Source organism: Gallinula chloropus, assembly GCF_964237585.1.
Source record: "Gallinula chloropus genome assembly, chromosome: 2".
Taxonomy (NCBI): domain Eukaryota; kingdom Metazoa; phylum Chordata; class Aves; order Gruiformes; family Rallidae; genus Gallinula; species Gallinula chloropus.
This window is the reverse complement of record NC_140086.1, coordinates 114,851,574-114,871,241: the sequence shown is the minus strand read 5'-3', so window position 1 is coordinate 114,871,241 and position 19,668 is coordinate 114,851,574. Positions and strand designations below refer to the sequence as shown.

At 43.5% G+C, this 19,668-nt stretch overlaps 2 protein-coding genes across 3 annotated transcripts in view; one reads left to right on the top strand and one right to left on the bottom strand.

Annotated features, from left to right (window-relative positions):
• The window catches only part of FBXL2 (F-box and leucine rich repeat protein 2), a gene marked incomplete at its 5' end in the record, with an annotated part of 53,014 nt that extends 39,350 nt beyond the window's left edge, over positions 1 to 13,664 (top strand). For both annotated transcript variants that reach the window (XM_084260531.1, XM_084260532.1), the window contains 6 exons: positions 2,046 to 2,176; positions 5,916 to 5,976; positions 7,402 to 7,446; positions 8,347 to 8,403; positions 12,393 to 12,605; positions 13,510 to 13,664. In XM_084260531.1, coding sequence (XP_084116657.1) covers positions 2,046 to 2,176; positions 5,916 to 5,976; positions 7,402 to 7,446; positions 8,347 to 8,403; positions 12,393 to 12,605; positions 13,510 to 13,617 — 615 coding nt within the window. In that variant the 3' untranslated portion in view covers positions 13,618 to 13,664. The remainder of the gene's footprint in view (positions 1 to 2,045; positions 2,177 to 5,915; positions 5,977 to 7,401; positions 7,447 to 8,346; positions 8,404 to 12,392; positions 12,606 to 13,509) is intronic.
• A 1,975-nt stretch (positions 13,665 to 15,639) lies between these two features.
• Positions 15,640 to 19,668, bottom strand: part of UBP1 (upstream binding protein 1) — a 38,639-nt gene continuing 34,610 nt past the window's right edge. The window contains exons 14-16 of the mRNA XM_084279694.1: positions 19,407 to 19,549; positions 18,837 to 18,888; positions 15,640 to 17,514 (exon numbers count right to left, since the gene is read on the bottom strand). Of these exons, the coding sequence (XP_084135820.1) occupies positions 17,477 to 17,514; positions 18,837 to 18,888; positions 19,407 to 19,549 (233 nt within the window). The 3' untranslated portion in view covers positions 15,640 to 17,476. The remainder of the gene's footprint in view (positions 17,515 to 18,836; positions 18,889 to 19,406; positions 19,550 to 19,668) is intronic.

The window sequence follows — 19,668 nt, the reverse complement described above, 5'->3', positions numbered from 1 at the left end:
ACATTCATTTGTAATGAAATGATGGGAATCATTCATGTACTTTTAAGTCTACTTAGAGTACACAAAGATGTAGATCTGTTGTATTTTAGATTTACTCTTTTGTTGCTTCTGATATGATTTAGGAATGGGAAATTTTTCCTTTTAAATTTTAAATGTATTTAAGTCAGTCTTGTCCTGGTTTCATCTGGGATTGAGTTAATTTTCTTCCTAGTAGTAGGTGCTGTGCTGTGTTTAGGGTTTAGGGTGAGAATAAAGCTAATAACAAAATGTTTGCTAGGCAATGCTTACACTAAGCCAGGGACTTTTCTGTCTTCTTGTACTGCTCTGCCATCAAGGAGGCTGGTAGTGTACAAGAAGCTGGGACAGTTGACCCCAACTGGCCAAAGGCATATTCTATACCATACAATTTCATGCTCAGCATATAACTGGGATGAAGCTAGCCAGGGATTTAGACTGTGGCTTGGGATCTAGCTGAGTCTGTGGGTAGTGAGTAGTTGTTCTGTGCATCACTTACTTTGTATATTCTGTTGTTATTGCTGGCATTCTTTTCCTTTATATTAAACTGTCTTGACCTCAACCCATGAGTTTTACCAGTTCTACCTTTCTTGCCCTCCTCACCCCCAATTTCTGTCTCCCGTGCCACTGGGAGAGGGGCACAGAGCAAATGGCTGTGTGGTGGTTGTAGCTGCCAGATGGGTTAAACCACAACAGTCTGTAAATAAGCCTTAGAAAATATTGAAATAAATTAGAATGTCAGTGTTTCATTCAGGGAAATTTGAATAATGAAGTTAGATTATTATTTTTTTTTCTTTTGGAAAGTTTTCTACAGCTTTATTGCTAGAATAAAGTCTGGTTGGGCTAAAACTTTCAAATCTGTTATACACATTGTTCCTGAATAACACTTTAAAGTGTTTATTAAGGATTATTAAGTTACATTTTAAAAGTGCAGAAATTAAGAACAATCTGAATACAAAGCTTGACCTTCCATGAACCAGATGTTTAATGAAAGAGAATTTTCATATTTTTTAATCTGAATTTAGGTGCTAACTGAAGATGGGTGCCTAAAGTTAACTGGAATTAAAGGAAGTTCATTCTTTTAGTCAGAACATTTAAATAAAGTCAGTATGCAATTTCCTTCCCTTTTACTCTTCCTTTTCCTGTCCTCCCCCTCCAAAGTTATTTTCCCTTTTGGTTTACCTGACACTAATGAGAAGTATCAAGGCTGGCCTTGTCTGTTTACTTTTGTGGAAAGCTCTCAGGAGGTCTGATGATAATCAGTTATGATCTCTCCCACATAAACAGGGCACTGGCATAGAAGTGCACCAGAGTTTTCCCTTAGTCAGCATGTTTGTTGTCACATAGATATAAACAAACAAAACCCTCATGAGTGGAAGTATTTTTTCCTTTAAATGTTTTGAGTTGATAGTCTGTGTGTCCTACCTAGTTACTTGTGCTTTAAAGCTGCTTGCTATGGCTTAGAAGCATGCTTGGCAGAAGCAGCCGGGCTGTTTATGATCAAAGGGCTAGCACTGATTTTCACACAGCAGGTCCCTCTGTGCTTTGTATGACCTACACTTTCATTCCAGTAGCTCTCCTGCTGTCAAGCTTTAAGCTGTCTTTCCCACTGTTCCTGAACTTTACACAGTCCCTGGAATGAAAGAGCTGAACTCTACAAAGAGATAAGCAGCAAACTATGTCACACCATGACAACTACATTGTAAAAAAAATGAAAATAAAATAAAAAAGAAAATTATAAAGGAAAAGCAAAGTGAAAGAAGGAGACAGCTGCAAACAGCTCTCCCTCTGTGCTTTAGACTGCCTTTGAACAGCATTCAAGATCTGTGGAAAATACATAGATAAGTAGGAATTGTGTGTTCATTATCTTCAATGTTATCAATGAACATAGTTTCATGATGGTGTTTTTTGTTTGAAAACCCACCAGGTTGCCATGGTTATGTAGACTATAACAGTAATATGACTTGATTTTTTTGTTCTTATCTATTCACTTGATAAGGAAGTAACTTCAACCTTCTTCTGTGTTGCAGCAAATTTCAGATGAAGGCATTGTAAAAATCTGTAGAGGATGTCATAGACTTCAGTCGCTCTGTGTTTCAGGCTGTAGCAACCTTACAGATGCTTCTCTCACAGCACTTGGTCTTAACTGTCCAAGGCTGAAGTGAGTATGTCCTGAGCGTGTCGTGAGTATGTCACGTTGTTACTGGCCTGATCTAAGAAATTAACTTCTGAAGATAATCAGCTGCTACCCACAGGTTTGATTTAGCTTTGTGTTGTTTGTGTTACCTTTGTGATCAAAACATTAAGTTAGAAGTAGCAGCTGAGTCTAAACTTGAGGACTGGTCTTCTGTAGCTATCATATGAATGTAGTCCACTGTATATTGGAAAACCAAGAATTAATCTATAACAAATAAAACATGTTGAACCTAGCAGTTCAATTCTATGCTTCTAGCTAAATATTTTAGGTACTAATTACAAGCCGGAAGACAAGAAGATATAAAGCCCATAATTTTTTTAAAAGGTAAAAAATACCTGTAGTTGTGTTGTGTCTTGTGATGTTTGTACTCTGATGTGGTTTTATGGAGTTGTCTGTCTTGCAAAAAGTAGCTAAATCATACCTCAGTGTAATATTTACAGATTTTATTGTAAATGTCTCTTTGATATGCTCTGCAGTACATCCTGGCATTCTTAAGCTCTGATAGGGAGCGTGCTGATGTGTCTGCAGACACCAAGGACTGATGGATATGTGTTGAGTAATAGGAGCTCATCAGTTAAAAATAATTCAAAGAAGATACACGTTGGTGTTACTCCTGCTAACATACATGTTACTGTGGTACTCTCAGAAGTGGGGGCAGCTCCAGCATTAATAACGAAGCTCAGTCATGGCAGCAAATCTCTGGTAGTAGAGACATATTATGCTTCTTTTAAAGTCTAATTTTAATGTAAACTAAACCAAAACATTTTTGGGTGATACTAAACTGCCATTTGTGACACGAATGTGCAAGAGTTGCAACTTGTTATACTTCAATCACAGATAAATGAAGGAGACTGTAGATTGCAGGAATTAGAGGAAGTTACATTCAATTGCCAGCATGCAGTATGCTGTCATGCAGCGTTCCTTTAGCTGACTGAGTGAAAAAGAGCTTTTGTTACTGTAGAAAACCTGTTCTTAAGACAATTCCAGAGTGACAGTCACCTTCATGTGACCACTCCTATGTGTAAGAGCTTACGTGTGTCAGTGTCGGGGGCTAAGGAGTTTTCTGACACGCTTGAGTTCTTTAGGAGCCTGTTACGCTGTTATTACTCATCTTTTCCCCTGACTTCTCTCATTCTCTCAAGTCACAGCTCAGATTTGGAGTAAAAGGAGGTGTAAAGCGCTATGAGTTGTGCAGTTCTTTCCAAGGGCGGTACAACTGTGGCAGGAATTGTTTTGACTTCGGTAGGTAAACTGTTAGCCCCTGTCTGTGCCACGAGGGGGAAGGCGTCTGCCGTTCTCCTGTAATGACGAACGGTGTAAGGAAAAATAATGACCCTTTGCAGCGGTTACTACAGAGGAGTGTATGATGGAAGGAGATAGGATACAGCTGGTTACATCTAGACAGTTGAAATCATGTATGGAAAGTACTTGATAAAAATTATATTGGAAATGTAATTCCACAGTTCTTTGTACTGAATGAATATTTCAGGGTTGAGTATGAAAGAAAAGCCTCCTGCCTCTGTTGGACATACTGCTCCTGTTAGGAAGCTTTTTTGAGTATTTTCAGTGTGCTGTGCTGTGCTACTCTTACTTAGGGGTCTTGGATGTCCTACTGTGCTGCTTTCCTTGATAGTGCTGTGTTTTGCAGCTGTTGCCACTTATAAATTACATCTACTTGCAGAAAAAGCCCTAAGCTTGTCCAACTCCCCTTAGCTGTTTTTTCCCCTATATCAGGATGTAGCGGTCTCCTCCATCCCCTTTTATATCTGCTCATTTAAGTGCTTGATACCTTCTCTGTTCCTCTGTTTTGGCACTTTTTATTGTTCAGATGGTAGTGTTTTGGTGAGGCTTCTGGAGAAAAGCACCCACAAACCATTAAAGTCTTTGTCTAGGTGGGACTATGAAAATTAGGATCAGATTGGCTTTAACCCCACCTGCTGCTAATTCAACAAAAGTAGGGAGGTGCTGTGTGCAGAGACGCTCCGCCCAAAAGACATCTGTAGGCAGTGAATCCAACTGTGAGAGCTGTCTTGGAAAACATTGCTTTATAAAAGCAGGGAATCTGCTCTTGGATCTCTTTTTGTCTCATCAGCTCCTAACCTAGGGCCTCTGTCGTGAATCACTGGGTGGGAAATACATGTCAGCTGCATCTGGAAAAAAAGAAGAGCCCTCTAAGTGCAGTCAGTAAAACAAAGCAAAAATTAGAACTTTTCATGCTGGCCAGTGCCTTCCCACCTGTTTTTCATACTGGGACCTGACTGATGCAGCATGTGTATATATATAGCTCACTCTCCCCATTCTGCTCTTCTGACTGGCTGCACACACAACTTCAGGGAGGCTTAGAGCTGCTAGTCTTCTAGTTTCTGAGCCCCCTGGTCCTACATTCTTCAGAGCTTTCCAACTTGGTGTGCAGAAAGTAGCATCCTCACCTCTTTGCACACTGTGCATGTTGCTTCCCCCTGCCCCCTTTAAAGTTGGAAATGTAATTGGCTTGAGGAACCCATGGTATTAGGTGTAGATGGGGTTGAAAGCAAGTACATGAGCTAAGGGCAACATATGTGACTGGAATCGTGGGGTGTTTTGTGCTGTTTGTGGGATTTATCCCTTCCTATCTGGTATCCCAGGTAATTTTCAGAGCAGCTGAGAGTATTTTATGATAGGCTGCTAACAGCCCTTGATGGAGGGGCACAAAGTCCCCTAATGTGAGTCAGGAAAAAAAATACAAAGGTGTTAGAGCCGTCCATGTCGAAAACAGTACCTGTCTTGTACCCCTCTTCTGGCTGTGCTTGAGTTTCCATCACACTTCTGTACCTCACTGAAGAGCAGTGCTCTGGAAGTGGTTACAGAGGCTGCAGCCTGTGGGGCTGCTTACCTCTAAGCTCAGCTGTGCTCTTGCTTGTGGCTTGATCGAGCAAAGTCGCAGTCCTACATCCCATACTGTGGTGGGGTTGTGTTTTCCTTGTGCGCACAGCATGTCTTTTCCCTTTGCACCTTATCCATGGAGAGGGTGCTTTCTAATGACCTCCTAAACCAGTGGAAGGATCTAGATGCCTGTGTTATGACAGCAAGAGGTTCTTTTGTCCATCTTGCCTTGCCTCCTTCCCCACCAACCCCAGTGTAGAGGTAGTGTTTGTGGTGCTGAGTGGGTAAGCTGTGCTTAGTTTGTGCTTCTTGTTGCTCAGTGCTGTGGTTTCTTCTTATTCATCATGATAGTCGCTCCATCTGCAAAGTAAAAGTTTGGTCATTGAAAAAAAACAGGATGGAGGCCTGAACTATGTACTAGTGGTGCTGTTTGGGGCAGCTGATGATTTTTGTCAGTGCTGCTTCCCAGTACTTCTCAAAAGCACCATATTTATCTTTCCAAAGCACTGTTGTTTTCTTTAAAGTTGTGTTGGTGTAGTTTATTGTTTCACTGCAGGCTTGGAGAATTTAAGCTCCTTGCCTTCTGGTACATTGGGGTTTTTTTCCCCACTAGATGTTGAGATTTGAGGATTGAACTTAATCTGCTCTGTGACTATTAGAATCTTCTGATAGGCTGGATCAAAAGCGTGCCTGGTGCTTTTTAATTGCAAATTATTGTGAAATAAAGGCATATTTACACATTTGCTATTGGGAGCTCTAAGTTGCTGAAGACATGTTTGTATCTTAAATGCATCTGCATTTTACTGTGGTAATGTTTTCTTTAATATTTAAACTTTTCCAGGATTTTGGAAGCTGCAAGATGTTCACATCTTACAGATGCTGGTTTTACCCTTTTAGCACGGGTAAGGGTCGTTTCAGAAGGTTAGAGCTCACCTTGTTTGTATTGCTGCTGGGCTGCAGTGAATTGATGTAGTCCTGCTGGGAAGGAATATGAGAAGAAAAATAAAGGAGGAAGAACACAGTGGAGGAAGGAATTAAAAAGTGGTTTCATTTCTGGGTTATACTTAGAGCTACAACTTGATCTATTTTTGCCATCACTTTCCCCCCTTTTAGTATGTCTAAATTGGATTTATCATGCCTAACAATTCTAAACTTGTGTTATGTATTCTAGCCAAATTTCCCTGGTAAAGAGGACAAATACCCTTGTGATATTTGCACCCCAAGTATCACCATATAATAGATTATTCTGAGCATACCTTGAAACTAGAAAAAGCCTTACAGCCATATGTTGTAAACTGTAGGCACTTGTGCTTTGATTCATGCTGTAAGTGTGCAAAGTAAGCATGTAGATTGTATAAAATGCTTCAAGTTAGACTTCCATGCTTGCTGGTTTAGGAAGTCTGAACACAAAAACAGTACTCTGTAAACAGGATGTTTAGTGTGAGTGAAAGGGGTTTTTTTTGTTGGCTTTTTTCTAGTCACAGTGGTTAAGCTGAGTGGTTTTCTAATCACTCAGCACCACAGCCTTGGGCTTTCAGTGGTCGCCTCAAGCTGCCTCAGGGAGCTGCAAGTGAAACCATTTTTAACTACACCTGTGACAAACAGGGGCTGGGGTTTGGGCAGAGTCGTGGCACCATGTGGGCTGCTGCGAAGTCACAAGGTTATATCAGTTTTCTTGAAATTAGTTGTCATCAGCCATTGGAAGCACTTGTAACAGCTTGCTAAGGGATGTCTCTGAAACTGCTTGTATAATGTGAAGTGCAGCTTTCACCCAGCATTACTATTTTCAGCATTCAGTAAGCAAAGGAAATTGTTTTTAAGGCTTCGTTCTAAAGAATGATGAAGAGGAGAGATGCTTCACAGGTTTAAGTGTGTTTCAAATCAGTTTGGTACAGGTTGTCAGCAGAAACTGGATTCATCTGTATGCAGATTGGTTAGCTTTAGTGCCCAGGCTGTAAATGCCATAGGTTGGAATTGTAGTTGTCCCCAAGAGGGATAAAGGTAGCAGGGCTGAGTGATGCTTACATGCTGATCACATATATACTGTGCCAAACCTTATGGGGAAAGGGGGAGAAACTTAACTTAGTAAGAGAAAGACTGAAAATGTAGTAGTTTGGCAAGGAGGGGTTGTGTTGCTTGTTGACTTTAATTATTTTCTTACTACTATATTTTTGTCCTTTTGTGGTGATTAAATACTTCAAGGGATTTAACTTGCTCCTCTTGGAGATCATGCTTTCCCATATTATTATTATTAGCCCTGTGCATGATTTTATGTCTATATGTCATTTAATTCTATCTTTTGCTTATCTGTTTTAATTCTGTTTTAGAATTGCCATGAGCTGGAGAAGATGGACTTGGAAGAATGTGTTTTGGTGAGATTTAATATGAAAAGGAATATTGAATGGTCTGTGTGAGAATGTAGTACCAATAAGTACTTTCATTTGAATGTGATCTGTTTTTGTATTAATAGTGCTGTGTTTATCCTGGAATCACAGAATGGTTTGGGTTAGAGGGACCTCAATAGATCACCTAGTCCCAACCCCCTACCGTGGGCAGGGACACCCCCCACTAGACCAGGTTGCCCAAAACCCCATCCAGCCTGGCCCCATCCAACCTGGCCTGCCAGGGAGAGGGCAGCCACAGCTTCTCTGGACAGCCTGTGCCAGTGCCTTACCACCTTCATAGGGAAGAATTTCTTCCTAACATCTAATCTAAATCACTATGAGCCCTTGTAAACAGCCCGCACCCACCCCCCGCTTTCCTGTAGGCTGCAATAAGGTTTCCCCAGAGCCTTCTCTTCTCCAAGCAAACAAGCCCAGCTCTCCCAGCCTGTCTTCATAGGACAGGTGCTCCAGCTCTCTGATCATCTTCATGGCCCTCCTCTGGACTCATTCCTAAAGCTCCAAGTCTGTCTTGTACTGGGGACCCCAGAGCTGGATGCAGTACTCCAGGTGGGGTCTCACAAGAGCAGAGTAAAGGGGCAGAAGGTCACCAGTGACCTCCTTACTTTCCGTGTGCCTTGAGCACAGGTGCTAGAAGGACCTGCTCTGTCATCTTGTCAGGCACAGATGTGAGACTGACCCCCCCTGTAGTTTCCCAGGTCTTCCTTTTTTCCCTTTTTAAAAATGGGGGTTATGGTTCCCCCTTTCCAGTCACTGGGAACTTCACCTTCGTAACTGAACCTTCATCTGGTAGAGAAGGAGAGACCTTATTTGAGGGGTGGCCCTCCTACTGTCTGTTGCTCATGGTTGTTTGTTTTCTTTTATTTCTAGATAACTGACAGCACATTGATACAACTTTCCATACACTGTCCTAAGCTACAAGCATTGGTGAGTTTAATGATGTTCATGAACTTCAATACATCCCTAAACCAGCCCCCCAGATGTACACAACTCCTGTGGTGTAAAAACAGGCTCTTGTCTCTGTAGCTGGAAAACGGTCCTGATGTAGTGGGATCCTGTGCAAAATCTGTGTGAGCTTGAAGAATGTTCTAAAAGAAGCAGATTAGTCCTGAAATATTTATATGCTCTGTGGGATTAAAAAAAATAATACCAAAGCAGTGAGTAAGAAACAGAAAGTTTATTTTTTCTGGTTAACGTCCTTCATATTCGATTACTTCATCTTGCAATGCTCAGATCCTTCATGGATGCACTTAAGGAGTTCACAAATGGTTTTCTTGGGGACTATCACACTTTACATCACCTTTTGCATAAACAGAACCACCCAGTGAAGATAAATGTAGTCACTCTGTAATCAGTTTTGCATGGGAGCAGTTTTTTCCCAAGGACTACATCTACATAACGAATTGTGGGGAAGGTTTTTCTTGTTTTATGGAGGCTTCTGAACAGGATTGGAGAGGCTTGGGATGCCTTCCGTGGTGTGCCCTGCTCGCTGTATTTCAGAGAACTGCTTTCTGGGGAGTGGTTGCTTAGATCTTTCAGAATGTCAGAACCGATTTCAGGTGACGTTAAGTTTGGCTGTTCTTCAGTTAAGGTGCTCCAAACCCCTTTGACTGTCCTTCACAGCTCCACAAGGTTGGAAAAGACCTTTAAGGTCATCAAGTCCAACCATTCCTCCCCTGTGCTAAACCATATCCCTAAGTACCTCATCTACCCTTTTCTTAAACACCTCCAGGGAAGATGAATCAACCCCCTCCCTGTTCCAGGCCCTGACAGCTCTTTCAAGTGTCCTTACAACAGGAACTCCTGTATTTAGGGCCAGTTGTCCTGTAAGTGTAGATTTATTACGTGCTACTTCAGATCTAGGCGGGAGAGAGCAAGTAGCTTTATAATCTGCTCTTAGATGGGATTACAGGAAGGTTTGCCGCTTCATTAAATAAATTGTGTTATGATTAATTAGCGTTACCCACTGTTACTACGGTAGCCACATGAGGAGAGATGGGTTTTACAACTCGTTCACTGTTTTTTATCATTGGTTTTTATTTTGCTTATTAATTGTCTGACCTCATTTCCAAACTGTCATTCGTAACGTGAAGCCAACAGGTGTTTTCAGAAGTTGTGCACTTGGACGGGGGGCTTCTGGTTGTTCTGCAAAGGGTGTGGGTTTGTATTGGAATCCCAACTGCAAGCAGGGCCTGCAAGGGGTCTTTTGTACCAGTTCTGCCCGTGCTTCACCAGAGGAATCATAAAAACTCCTCCTTTCCAGGTATTTTTCCAAACCCGCTGCTGTTGGCTGGCCTTTGTGCGACAGCCTGCAGCCAGGGCAGTGTGGCATGGATAAAACAACATAACAAACCTTTTCTAAGGGAGACAGAAAAATGGATTTACTTTTTGTTTGTTTGTCTGCTGAGTATCTCCTGGGGGTGGGAGGGTTACACCTCAGAGGCTGTGAGTGAACACCGATGGCTGAGGGTTACAGGGCAAGGAAGAACAGACCAGCGGGTGTGAAATACACTGCATGAGCTGATCTTTGTACTTCAGAACTGAAATCAGTTACTGCTGATGGTTGTAAACTCCTCTGTTGGCTGTGCTTTAGCATATGTTTAGGTGTATTTGCAGAAATGAACTTTAAATTTGTTTCTTGGTGTTTGGAGGCTCGGTAGACAGCGGAAGTAACAGTACTGTTAGACCACTTCCAACCAGTTGTATCAGAATGCTTAAAGCCTTTGGTACCAGCTTAATAAGTAATTTCTGCTTAAAGTGTTTAACCCTTGGACATTCTGATGATTAGAGAAGCCATGACATGCTCATAATATTTGTGGAGGTGAGAAGACAGTTGAATTCTTCAGTTATGTTGATCACACTATTTCTTACTGGCACTGCTTATCATGCCTATCTGATTTCTATGCACCACTTAGTATGTATTAACAAAAAAAAAAGAATTTTACTATATACTCCTTGCTCTAAAGATTTCAAGTCATTCTCTTCACCAGAGAATTACTTCCCTGTCGTTAACACTTTCTAATAGGCTTATGAAGTCAGAGAATCCCTTTAGTATGAGGTGTGTCTCATTTGGTGTGGTAGTTTCACAAAGCTCTGCGAGTTCAGCTGTACATCCTGTCTCATCCTCTCGGTACCAAATGTGGTTGTCTCAGGAAAGCTGAATTTTATAAGCTGCTTACTTCCTGGGACGGAAAACTCTTAATTAGCCCACAGGCTGCTGCTGTGGCCGACGGCTTCACATAACCTCCCGTCCTTCCTTCAAACAGCAGGGCTGTTAGAAATGTTCTTTAACCCTGCAGGTGCCAGATGTTTCCAGGCTGTGAGACAAACCCAGTGCTCAGAACATGTACAGAGAGAAAGTAGGTGAAGGGGAGAACTTAAGTATTTAAAGAATTGATAGACTTGCAGATTGTAAATACGTTGTGAGATAAAACACTCATGATAGGTGCGAGCACCATCGTTTTCTGTTGCCTTTTGGAGACCGCGTGCGCTAGTTGTGGTGTTGGGTGGAGTGACTGCCAGCTGCTCACACTTGGGGAGTGAGTAAAGTGGGTGCTTTCCCATTTGGGGGCAGTTGCAGAGCTGTGTCCCAGCCTTTTCTCTGGTTACTTGTGTGCCCTATTGAGCAAAGAAGAGGGGGAGAAGTCCAGGAGCAAGTTGTTGTAAAGGGCAGGGCAAACCCTGTGTGTCTTGTGACGTGTGACTCAAGTGGAGGTAAAACAAGGGCTCTTGGGCTTCCTTGTCAGTCTGAAATAAAAGAAGATAGATGTGAGGTACTGTGTGAAGGGAAGGGTTACATGTCTGGTATGAATGATTGGCATTTTTGAATGCTATCTTGTGCCAAATTAAGAAGCACTTTTAGATTGCTGCAAGGGTTTTCTCACCAGTTGCTGTCTGAAAAAAAGACAAGGCAAGGAAGGGCTACTTCAAAAGCAGTCACCATGAGATGTAGGTGCAGGTACAGGCAAGGCACAGGGCTGAGCAGAGAGCAAAGAGCCAGCTCAGAGCCCAGGCAAGAGTGGTCCAGCTCACAGATCCTCCCATTTCTAGTGCAGGAGACTTGAGAGCATTTGTTTCGCTGGTGACAGAGCAGTTTTTAAGCCTCCTCTGAGGGAAGTCTGTTTCCTGTTATTGTCATCATCACAGATTCTCCAAAAGCCATGAAATCCCTAAAGGAACCAGGAAGCTGCTTTATGTGGTGCTCCTGCCTGAGATGCTGCAACTTTTTCCATGCTTGTGAAATTAAAGGGAGTAAAAATAAAATATGCTGGAGGAGACCAGAATCTTTTGGTTTATGACGTTGACTGTTGCAGGAAAGTCCTGCTCCTGCAGCTGTACCAGATGGTTATTGCTCCTTGTATGTACCGGCTGAGGTGTGGTGTGTAGTGCTCACTGTTTTCCTGAAACCATTATTTGGCAAATGACTTCAGTCTGATGGTTCTCCCTCTATGTGGACTTGCACAGGCTTTAGGTCCCGGTGGTACGTATGACAGCGTGGTGACTGTGGAACAGTAACTCCTGTCAGTAGCACCTCATCTGTTCCTGTATGTTCTTGATCATTCCTTCAAAGCTGTTTTCTGTTTCTGTCATGGCACATGTGGTGTTGGTGCCTGTCAGTAACGGGGGTGTGGGACAATTGGAACAGAACTCCCAAGCTTGCAGAGAGCAGAGGGGCCCGGGGAGTTTGCCAGTGATGTGTGCTTGGGGACTCCGCTCGTTTTGAAGCAAAGTTCAAGTAGAGCCCTTCTTTTGTGAAGCAGAGCCTTTTCTTTTTGTTACTTTTCTGGATTTCAGCTGTGTATTCTTTGTGACTGTTTAACCACCGTGCTGGAGGAGGCTGAAGAGGACTTCTGATGTTTAGAAGGTGGTGTAACTTTTGGCTGAGCGATGGCGTTAACTCTCCGCCTCTGTTTTAGAGCTTATCTCACTGTGAACTGATCACTGATGATGGGATTCTTCATCTGAGCAACAGCACCTGTGGTCACGAGAGGCTGCAGGTGCTGGAGCTTGACAACTGTCTCCTCATCACTGACGTGACTCTGGAGCACTTGGAGAACTGCCACAACCTGGAGAGAATTGAGCTGTATGACTGTCAGCAGGTCACGCGAGCCGGCATCAAACGCATCAGGGTACGTGTCTGCTGACCTGTTCTGGTGGGAATACCCAGGCTGCCTGGGATTGTATGAACCCTGAAGGTGGCCCAGGCAAGGGGGGAGGGTAGAAAAACAGAGTCTCTGAGTAGCATGCAGTTAGGTCCCCATCTCCAGGGACTTAACGTAGCTTTTCTGTGGGAGCAGTGGTAATTGTCTCCTCCTGTTTATAACCCATGACACTTTTGCTGTTGGACTGGTGAGTGCTTTTCTTCTCCTTTCTGTATTTTTTCCAATACAGGCTCCTTCCTGTGTTTCTACAGGATTAAGCAGTGACATTCCTTCTAAAATACCCGTTCATGTGCAAAGCCAGTAGCAAAACACATGCACAGAGATGTCAGTTAATGGGTTGCAGGGCCATTAGGGCCTGGAATCCTGCCACAGACTCTTCTCCTCCATGTACTCCCCCAGTAGGTCAGGGACTGCTGACCTCCGAGGGGGTGGCAGTTTAGCCTTGCTGTTAAATTTGCCTGCAGCTTCATACCCCAGACTCATGTCTAAACACTTTTCAATTGAAAAGCTCATCCCTGGTAGTGCAGCTGCCCGGGATGGGGGAAACAGGGAATGTGGGAGACAAGATACAGAGGAGTCTTTCTTCAGTAGCCAGGGCTCCAGCTGTCCCCCCCCAGCAGAACACACACCTCCCTTGACAGGCAGCTCTCTGGGCTGATGGGAAGGAAGTGGGAACCCCGAGCAGACAAGTGTGCCCAAACACCAGTGTGTGACATGACACGAGCATTCCGTGTCGGGAGAAGACCGCTCGGATAGTACCGAGCACATCGATGCTTTAAGGACCCACCTGTGACATGAGCTGACCTGCTGGCAGTAATGGAGACGTTGTGCTTATTGCTCTGCCCTTGTAACGCTGACTTTTCATCCACAGGCTCATCTACCTCACGTGAAAGTTCATGCTTACTTTGCTCCGGTAACTCCCCCTCCTTCGGTAGGCGGGAGCGGACAGCGCTTCTGCAGATGCTGCATTATTCTTTGACAGGCAGTAAGTGCAGCCACGCAGAACAAGTTGTTGTTGTTGTTGTTGAAGAAGAGACCGGGACTGCAAGTCAGTGGAAGGAGTTGGTTTCCCGACAGTCCTAATAATGGTGGTGTTTGGTCATCCAGTTTTGTGACAAGAAAAGCCTTTTTTTTTTTCCAGGTTAAAAAAAAAACCTTAACGTAATGTGCAGCTGTGGATTAAGTTGGTGATGCTTCGGTTTGTGTTAGTAACTCCTTCCTTCTGCTGGCATGAGAACTGACGTACCCTGTAAAAAGGCAGGGGGGGCCAGTTCAGCAGAGCAGCTGCTTGGTGACAAGTTCCTGACACTTGGAAGTTACTCTTCATTGTAAGCACTATTCAGTGGAAGTTCTGATGGGACCGGGGGCTCCAGACCCCCACACCAAGGAGCTCCACAGGTTTAAGGACAAATCAGCTTTAGCAGATGTTGACCAAAAAAACCAAACCCAAGGCAATCGTGAGCTCTTACAGCAAAACAGCTTATACTTTTCCATGATTCAGCTTCGTATTTAATTACATAACAGGACATAATAGGTCATGTCAAAAGGTAAGATAGTACCTCCACGTAACTCTATACATGCTTTTCAGGTTTTTTGACCTTGGTTCAGCCTAACTGCGTGTTAGTGTAAAGCTTGCCCGTCACTGAAGCACGTTTCCTGCCCTGTGCCATTGGCTTTACAAGCTGTACTGTCACTGGCTGCCACACTCCTGTGTGGGGCTTTCTGAAATGCTGTTCCCCTCACCTCCTTGGTGGGTAAGGGAGGGATGCAGCAGTTTTTAGGCAGAGGCGGCGGTGGTGGTGGGTGTTAATGCTTTTCTGCAGCTGAAGAATGGAAACCAGGTTTGGTTACAGGAACTAGGACAGAGCGAGGAATTCAACTGGAGCTGCTTGTCCCACCCGGTTCAGGGACACAGCGAAGAGGTGGGCAGATAAAGCTGTAGGCGGGAGCTGAACCAAACCAAACCCATGGTTTTCAGAGGGAGAAAGCAGGCTCTTCACATTGGGGTTATGTTAGAAGCTGTCAACGTTGGAGTGATGATGATAAAAATCTATTAACTCTTGAGGCCATGCTTTCATCCTGAGGTTTTTCAGTGCTAGAGGGTTAGACAAAGAAACTTTTTTTTTTATAACTATAAGCAACTTACTTATCACCCAAGATAAACTGCTCAACGTTCAGAAAGCTTTCTGTGGAAGACTGTGTGCGTGTGTGTTTTAAGAGTTCAGGGCCTGTGTGTTTATTGAAAAATTAATGGAAATACTGGCTTAAAAAGCCGTTGGAGAAGCTACTGCTGGATAGTACCGCATCCCCATCTCCCACCCCATCCAAATTCTGAGCTCCTTTTAAAACGGAGTGTGGACATTAAGAGACTTTTACAGACAGACAGCAATGGCTGCGTTGTGTTCGTGCTTCACACATTCACCGATGGTGGGGACAGGGAATTAAGATCTCAGCTTGGAGGTGGGATTACAGAGCAGAGCACGGTACGCCGGTGTCTTTGCTACCCCCTCTGTGCCAAGCAGGGCTTGTTTCACACCAGAGCGGCGGAGCGGTGGTGCGATCGTACGCAGGGTTCCGTTAAGGCACCGCTGTAACAGAGAGGTTGGAGCAGGTTCCGCTCTCAGCTGTACCAGGACCGTCAGTGGTACCAGGTGTGTCAAGATGTGTTGCCTTTTCTTGGCTCTTCTTTTTTCCCCCTAAGAACATAATGAACCTTGTAAGTCTACTGCATTAACGATGTACAAACCAAATGGAACCTACTCCGATATAGGACACTTAAATAAACAATCAGCTGATGTCAAATCTGAATCTGTTTCAGTTGTTATTTCAAATCTTTTCTGTTGAAGCAGAAGGTCGATGTGCAGGATAAACTACAGAGCTGGCTCACTTCCCGTGGTGGCCTGTTGCTCAGGTAGGTTGTGTGGGTTACCTGCACTGTAACAGCAGAAGGAGTGTATTGTGTGTGTGTGTGTGGGGAGAAAGTAAACAAAAAGAAAGCACATTTAGAAAATTATTGAAAAACATTTATTATACTTAAATTGAAATGTGTACATCTTATTAAAAAACAAAAGCAATTTGCTGGTGCCATAATTTAATTCCAATTTCAAGTGAGCTGGACAAACTACTGTACAACTTTCAATATTCTTTAAAATTAGATATTTGGATACTTTCCAATCAAGGATTTTTCCACTTTTATAAAATATTTGGATTTGAATATGGTGTGAGCTCAAAAGACACAAGTGTCAGTTCAAGAAAATACTAGGACCAAACAATACCCAAAGATGAACTTATAGGCAGAAATGTTTAAGTACGTAAAATTTCACTTTCAGTGCAGAGAAAATAAAAAATAAGAAGAGGAAAGAAAGTCTAGCTTTGATGAATTCAAATTTTCAAAATGCTACAGCTTTAAGAAGCTTTTCTGCTAAGCACTTGAGCCAGTTATGAAAGAGGGAGCAAAAAATAAAACCCCAAACCCAAGTTGCGTTGTTTACAGGCTGTAGTAGTTGTTTGTTTGCGTTGAACACCGCAGCGTACAAAGCGAACTGTTCCCAGGCTGGGTTTAAGCCCGAGGTCAAGGCCGAACTTCTCAAAGGCACAGAAGGACAGCGCTGGGGCTGTCGCTCGCTACCTTTGGAAATATCCCCCTCTCAGTACCTAACCAGAGGACACGGAACGCTCACCGTGCCGTGTCTTTACCAGGAACACCCAGGAGAGCGAAGAAGCAAAGTAACTATTGGGTCAAACAGAGGAGGCACTGTGACGGCCTGTAACGGATGGGAGGAAAGGGAACAGAAAAGGTAGGATGCTCGTCCATAACAGCAACTCCAGCAAGGCCCCTGGCCTGCTGGGAAGGCGACTACAATGGTGTGTTTAGTGTTTCTTAAGCGATTTATCTGATGCTGCTGAAAGCTACGCCAGCCCCGCGGTGCCAGTGGCTCATCTTCCCTCATCAGCGTAATTCCACTAAGTCATTAAAAAAAAAAAAAAGACTCCACCTCTCACTGCTAGTATTTTTAAACCCACAATTTTACAAGCGAAGAGTTAAGCTGCAGCAGTGCTCCGCAGAGAACCTAGGAAACTAAACAATAAAGGATGCATAGGCAATTCTTTTCCATTAAATTTGTTAAAGCAAAACACAATTACTTGGTACCCCACAGGATTTATATTAATCCCTCCAATAAGGTACTAGTGATAATGCAGTTTGCTGCATGCATATATTGCATCTGTCTAGGGCTTCTTTAAAGCCCTCTTCTGGCATTTACACTTCTTACATACACTCTTATACACAATTTACACGGGAAGCTGTTTTGACAGCTTTACTCTCTCAAGACCCGACGACCTGATCGCTAATCAGCTTAACTACTCATCTCCACACGGATTAATATGTGCTCTGCTAACATCAAAAAATAAAAACCAGCGTAAGGTACAAGCAAGTAACAGACAAACTGGCACAGAAAAGGTAAATGCCCCAAAATGAGTTTACATTCATCTCCAACTGGATACAGCGAATAGAACAAGCGACAGCGCTTCGCTTCTAGAAACTGCATCTACTGGCCGTAATTTGCCTTGTTTCAGTAAAGGGCAAGCACCTTTGCTTACATTGTCTTCCATGCCTGTACGTAAGCTGTCATGGCGTTATACCTCTCATGAGGACACTTAGCTATGGCAGTGATAAGAAAGTTCACCTATCAAACAGCTCGTTAGAAAGGTCATTTTGTGTTTTCAATATGAAACATCTTATACGGTGAAGTTAGATCCTAAGGTTTTGGATGATCTTCGTAATCTTTAGGCAGGACTTCATTCTGCGTTGGGAGTATCGGTCTAGTGATCGTGTGGTATCACTTCAGAATTATGTGGAAGCCTTCACCATTTTCAGCTAGAAAAAGGGGGGAAGAAAAGCGTCAGTTTCTCATCTTCAGAACCATAACCAACGTGCTGAATTGTACCGTGTGACTACTATGAGATGTTAAACTTGAACCATGTGAAATACCAGTGACCTGCGCCTCAGACTAAATGCTGGAATGGTTAACAAAATTCTTCCAATCCCTTTGCTGTGCAGTGATTGCTGAGCTCTCCCTACTACAAAATCACCCCACCTCGTTTGGCAGCGACGGTTCATACCACAGCAAGAGGTGACCTTCTGCGAGACCAGATGCAAGTCCTCAGCGTCTGCTTTTAATCATCTGTTTTGTGATGCCCTGCCTTAAATCCAAAAGCCAAATGGAAACAGCATTTTAAAAACACCCCTACGCCCTGTGGACATCACGCGTGGCAGCTGGTAGTACCACCAACAGGCTTAACAACGGAGACAAACAGGTCCCTGACAACCACTGACTCCAAGCTACACAGAACTAGTTTCAAGTCAGGGTGCTGATGAAGCAAAGCCGGTTTTAGAAAGAGCTCACCTACAGCAGAAGCCTAGATTCAAAACCTTTCCTGCTTGGGCTGAACAAAGCCCTTTGATTAACAACTTGGAATTGGACCTTCAGGACAGTTTCTATAGGTAAAGTTTGTGCAGGGTGGAACTTTGCTGATGATGGCACAGGTTTTACCAGAAACACGCTGGACTCCTCTAAGCGAGGGAGGGATTCATCACACACACACACTGAGGAAACTGGAACCGAAATCTTTGTGGACTACGGTTGGCTGCAGCCCAGTTTAACCACCTGCATACAGCTGACATCGTTCCACCCGTGCGACACCCAGGGCCAGGAGGAGTTTGTTCTGTCGCTGTTCAAGTCTGCCAGGTGATGCTGAATGGCAGCGTTCCATGAGCAGAGGGAACACACTGTCATCCTCCCAGCAAAATGGCTGCGTCCTGCCAGCAGCACCAACCTGCTGCTGGTGCCTGTTTCCATTGCTAGTACACAGAACTTCATCCTCGCTTCCAGGACTCCGCTAACACCAAAATCAGAGGAGCTACCACCGGGTTTGTTTGGGCTGGGTGTTTTTTTAACTCTCTTGAATCGCCACCCCTCTGGGTAATCATTAACAGCAGGCACTGCTCAGTGACTGAATTTCAAATGAGGTTTTTCCAGGGTGCTGTACTGGTTCTGAACTGAAAGCTGGGAGAAATCCGGCACCAGACCTGCTGTTACTCTTCACTAGGGAAAACAGCTAGAATAGTATTCTGCTTTAACAAAGGGTGCACAGTAGGATAAACAATTATAGTTTAGACTGGCAGAAAGCACACTGTACCTTTTATTGTGGTGAACAAGAAACAACTCTCATCTTGAAAGTTTTGAACCATCTAAAACAAAAAAGAAAGGGAAAAAACCCTAGTTTTGCAATCCTGAGTATGACCAATGCAAAACATAAATACACCAGATATTAAACACAACATTCTATAAGCAGTTGCATGGGTTTGGTTTTATCCAGCAAGTGACATGCACATACCAAATTCAATTAAAACATTGTCCAAATCCTGCTTTGTTAACCATGTGCTGCCCAACCAGTGTGGCATGGATCACTGTCAGCTGTGGTTTTGGGACTCTGTAACACGTGCTTGAATAAGCCAAACTCAACCTTTGGGCATGTTCCAAATAAACACCTGCTGCTGTAATTACTGAGCACCTCATCTCATAATGTGAATTTATTGAGGTAGAAGAAGAGCAGCATCTAAAGGAGCGAGTCCTTTGCTCCTTTTAATGTACAGAAAAGCTACTCTAAGGTCATAAAATACTGGGCAGCATAAGGAGAGCATAAGGAAATCCTCCATTCTATTCCATTCACGAATGCAATTTGTGTAGCAAATCAAGTTCCCCTTACCTGATCACTCACAAGAATGTGGATACCTGTGGGACCCTGTCTGTAAACCTGGTTGATCTGATGCAAAGGAATATTAAATGCCAAAGCAAGCTTGCGGGTGACTTCTGAGGCTGCCATTTCTTCCAAGTAGATTGCGTGATAAACTGCAAGAAAAAAAAGATATTTAAATAAGCATGACAACAAGTAACTACATGAAGAAAAAGGCACCAAATTTTTGTATACCCCAGCTTTAAGTATTTTAAAAGCCAGAAACCTTCCCTTT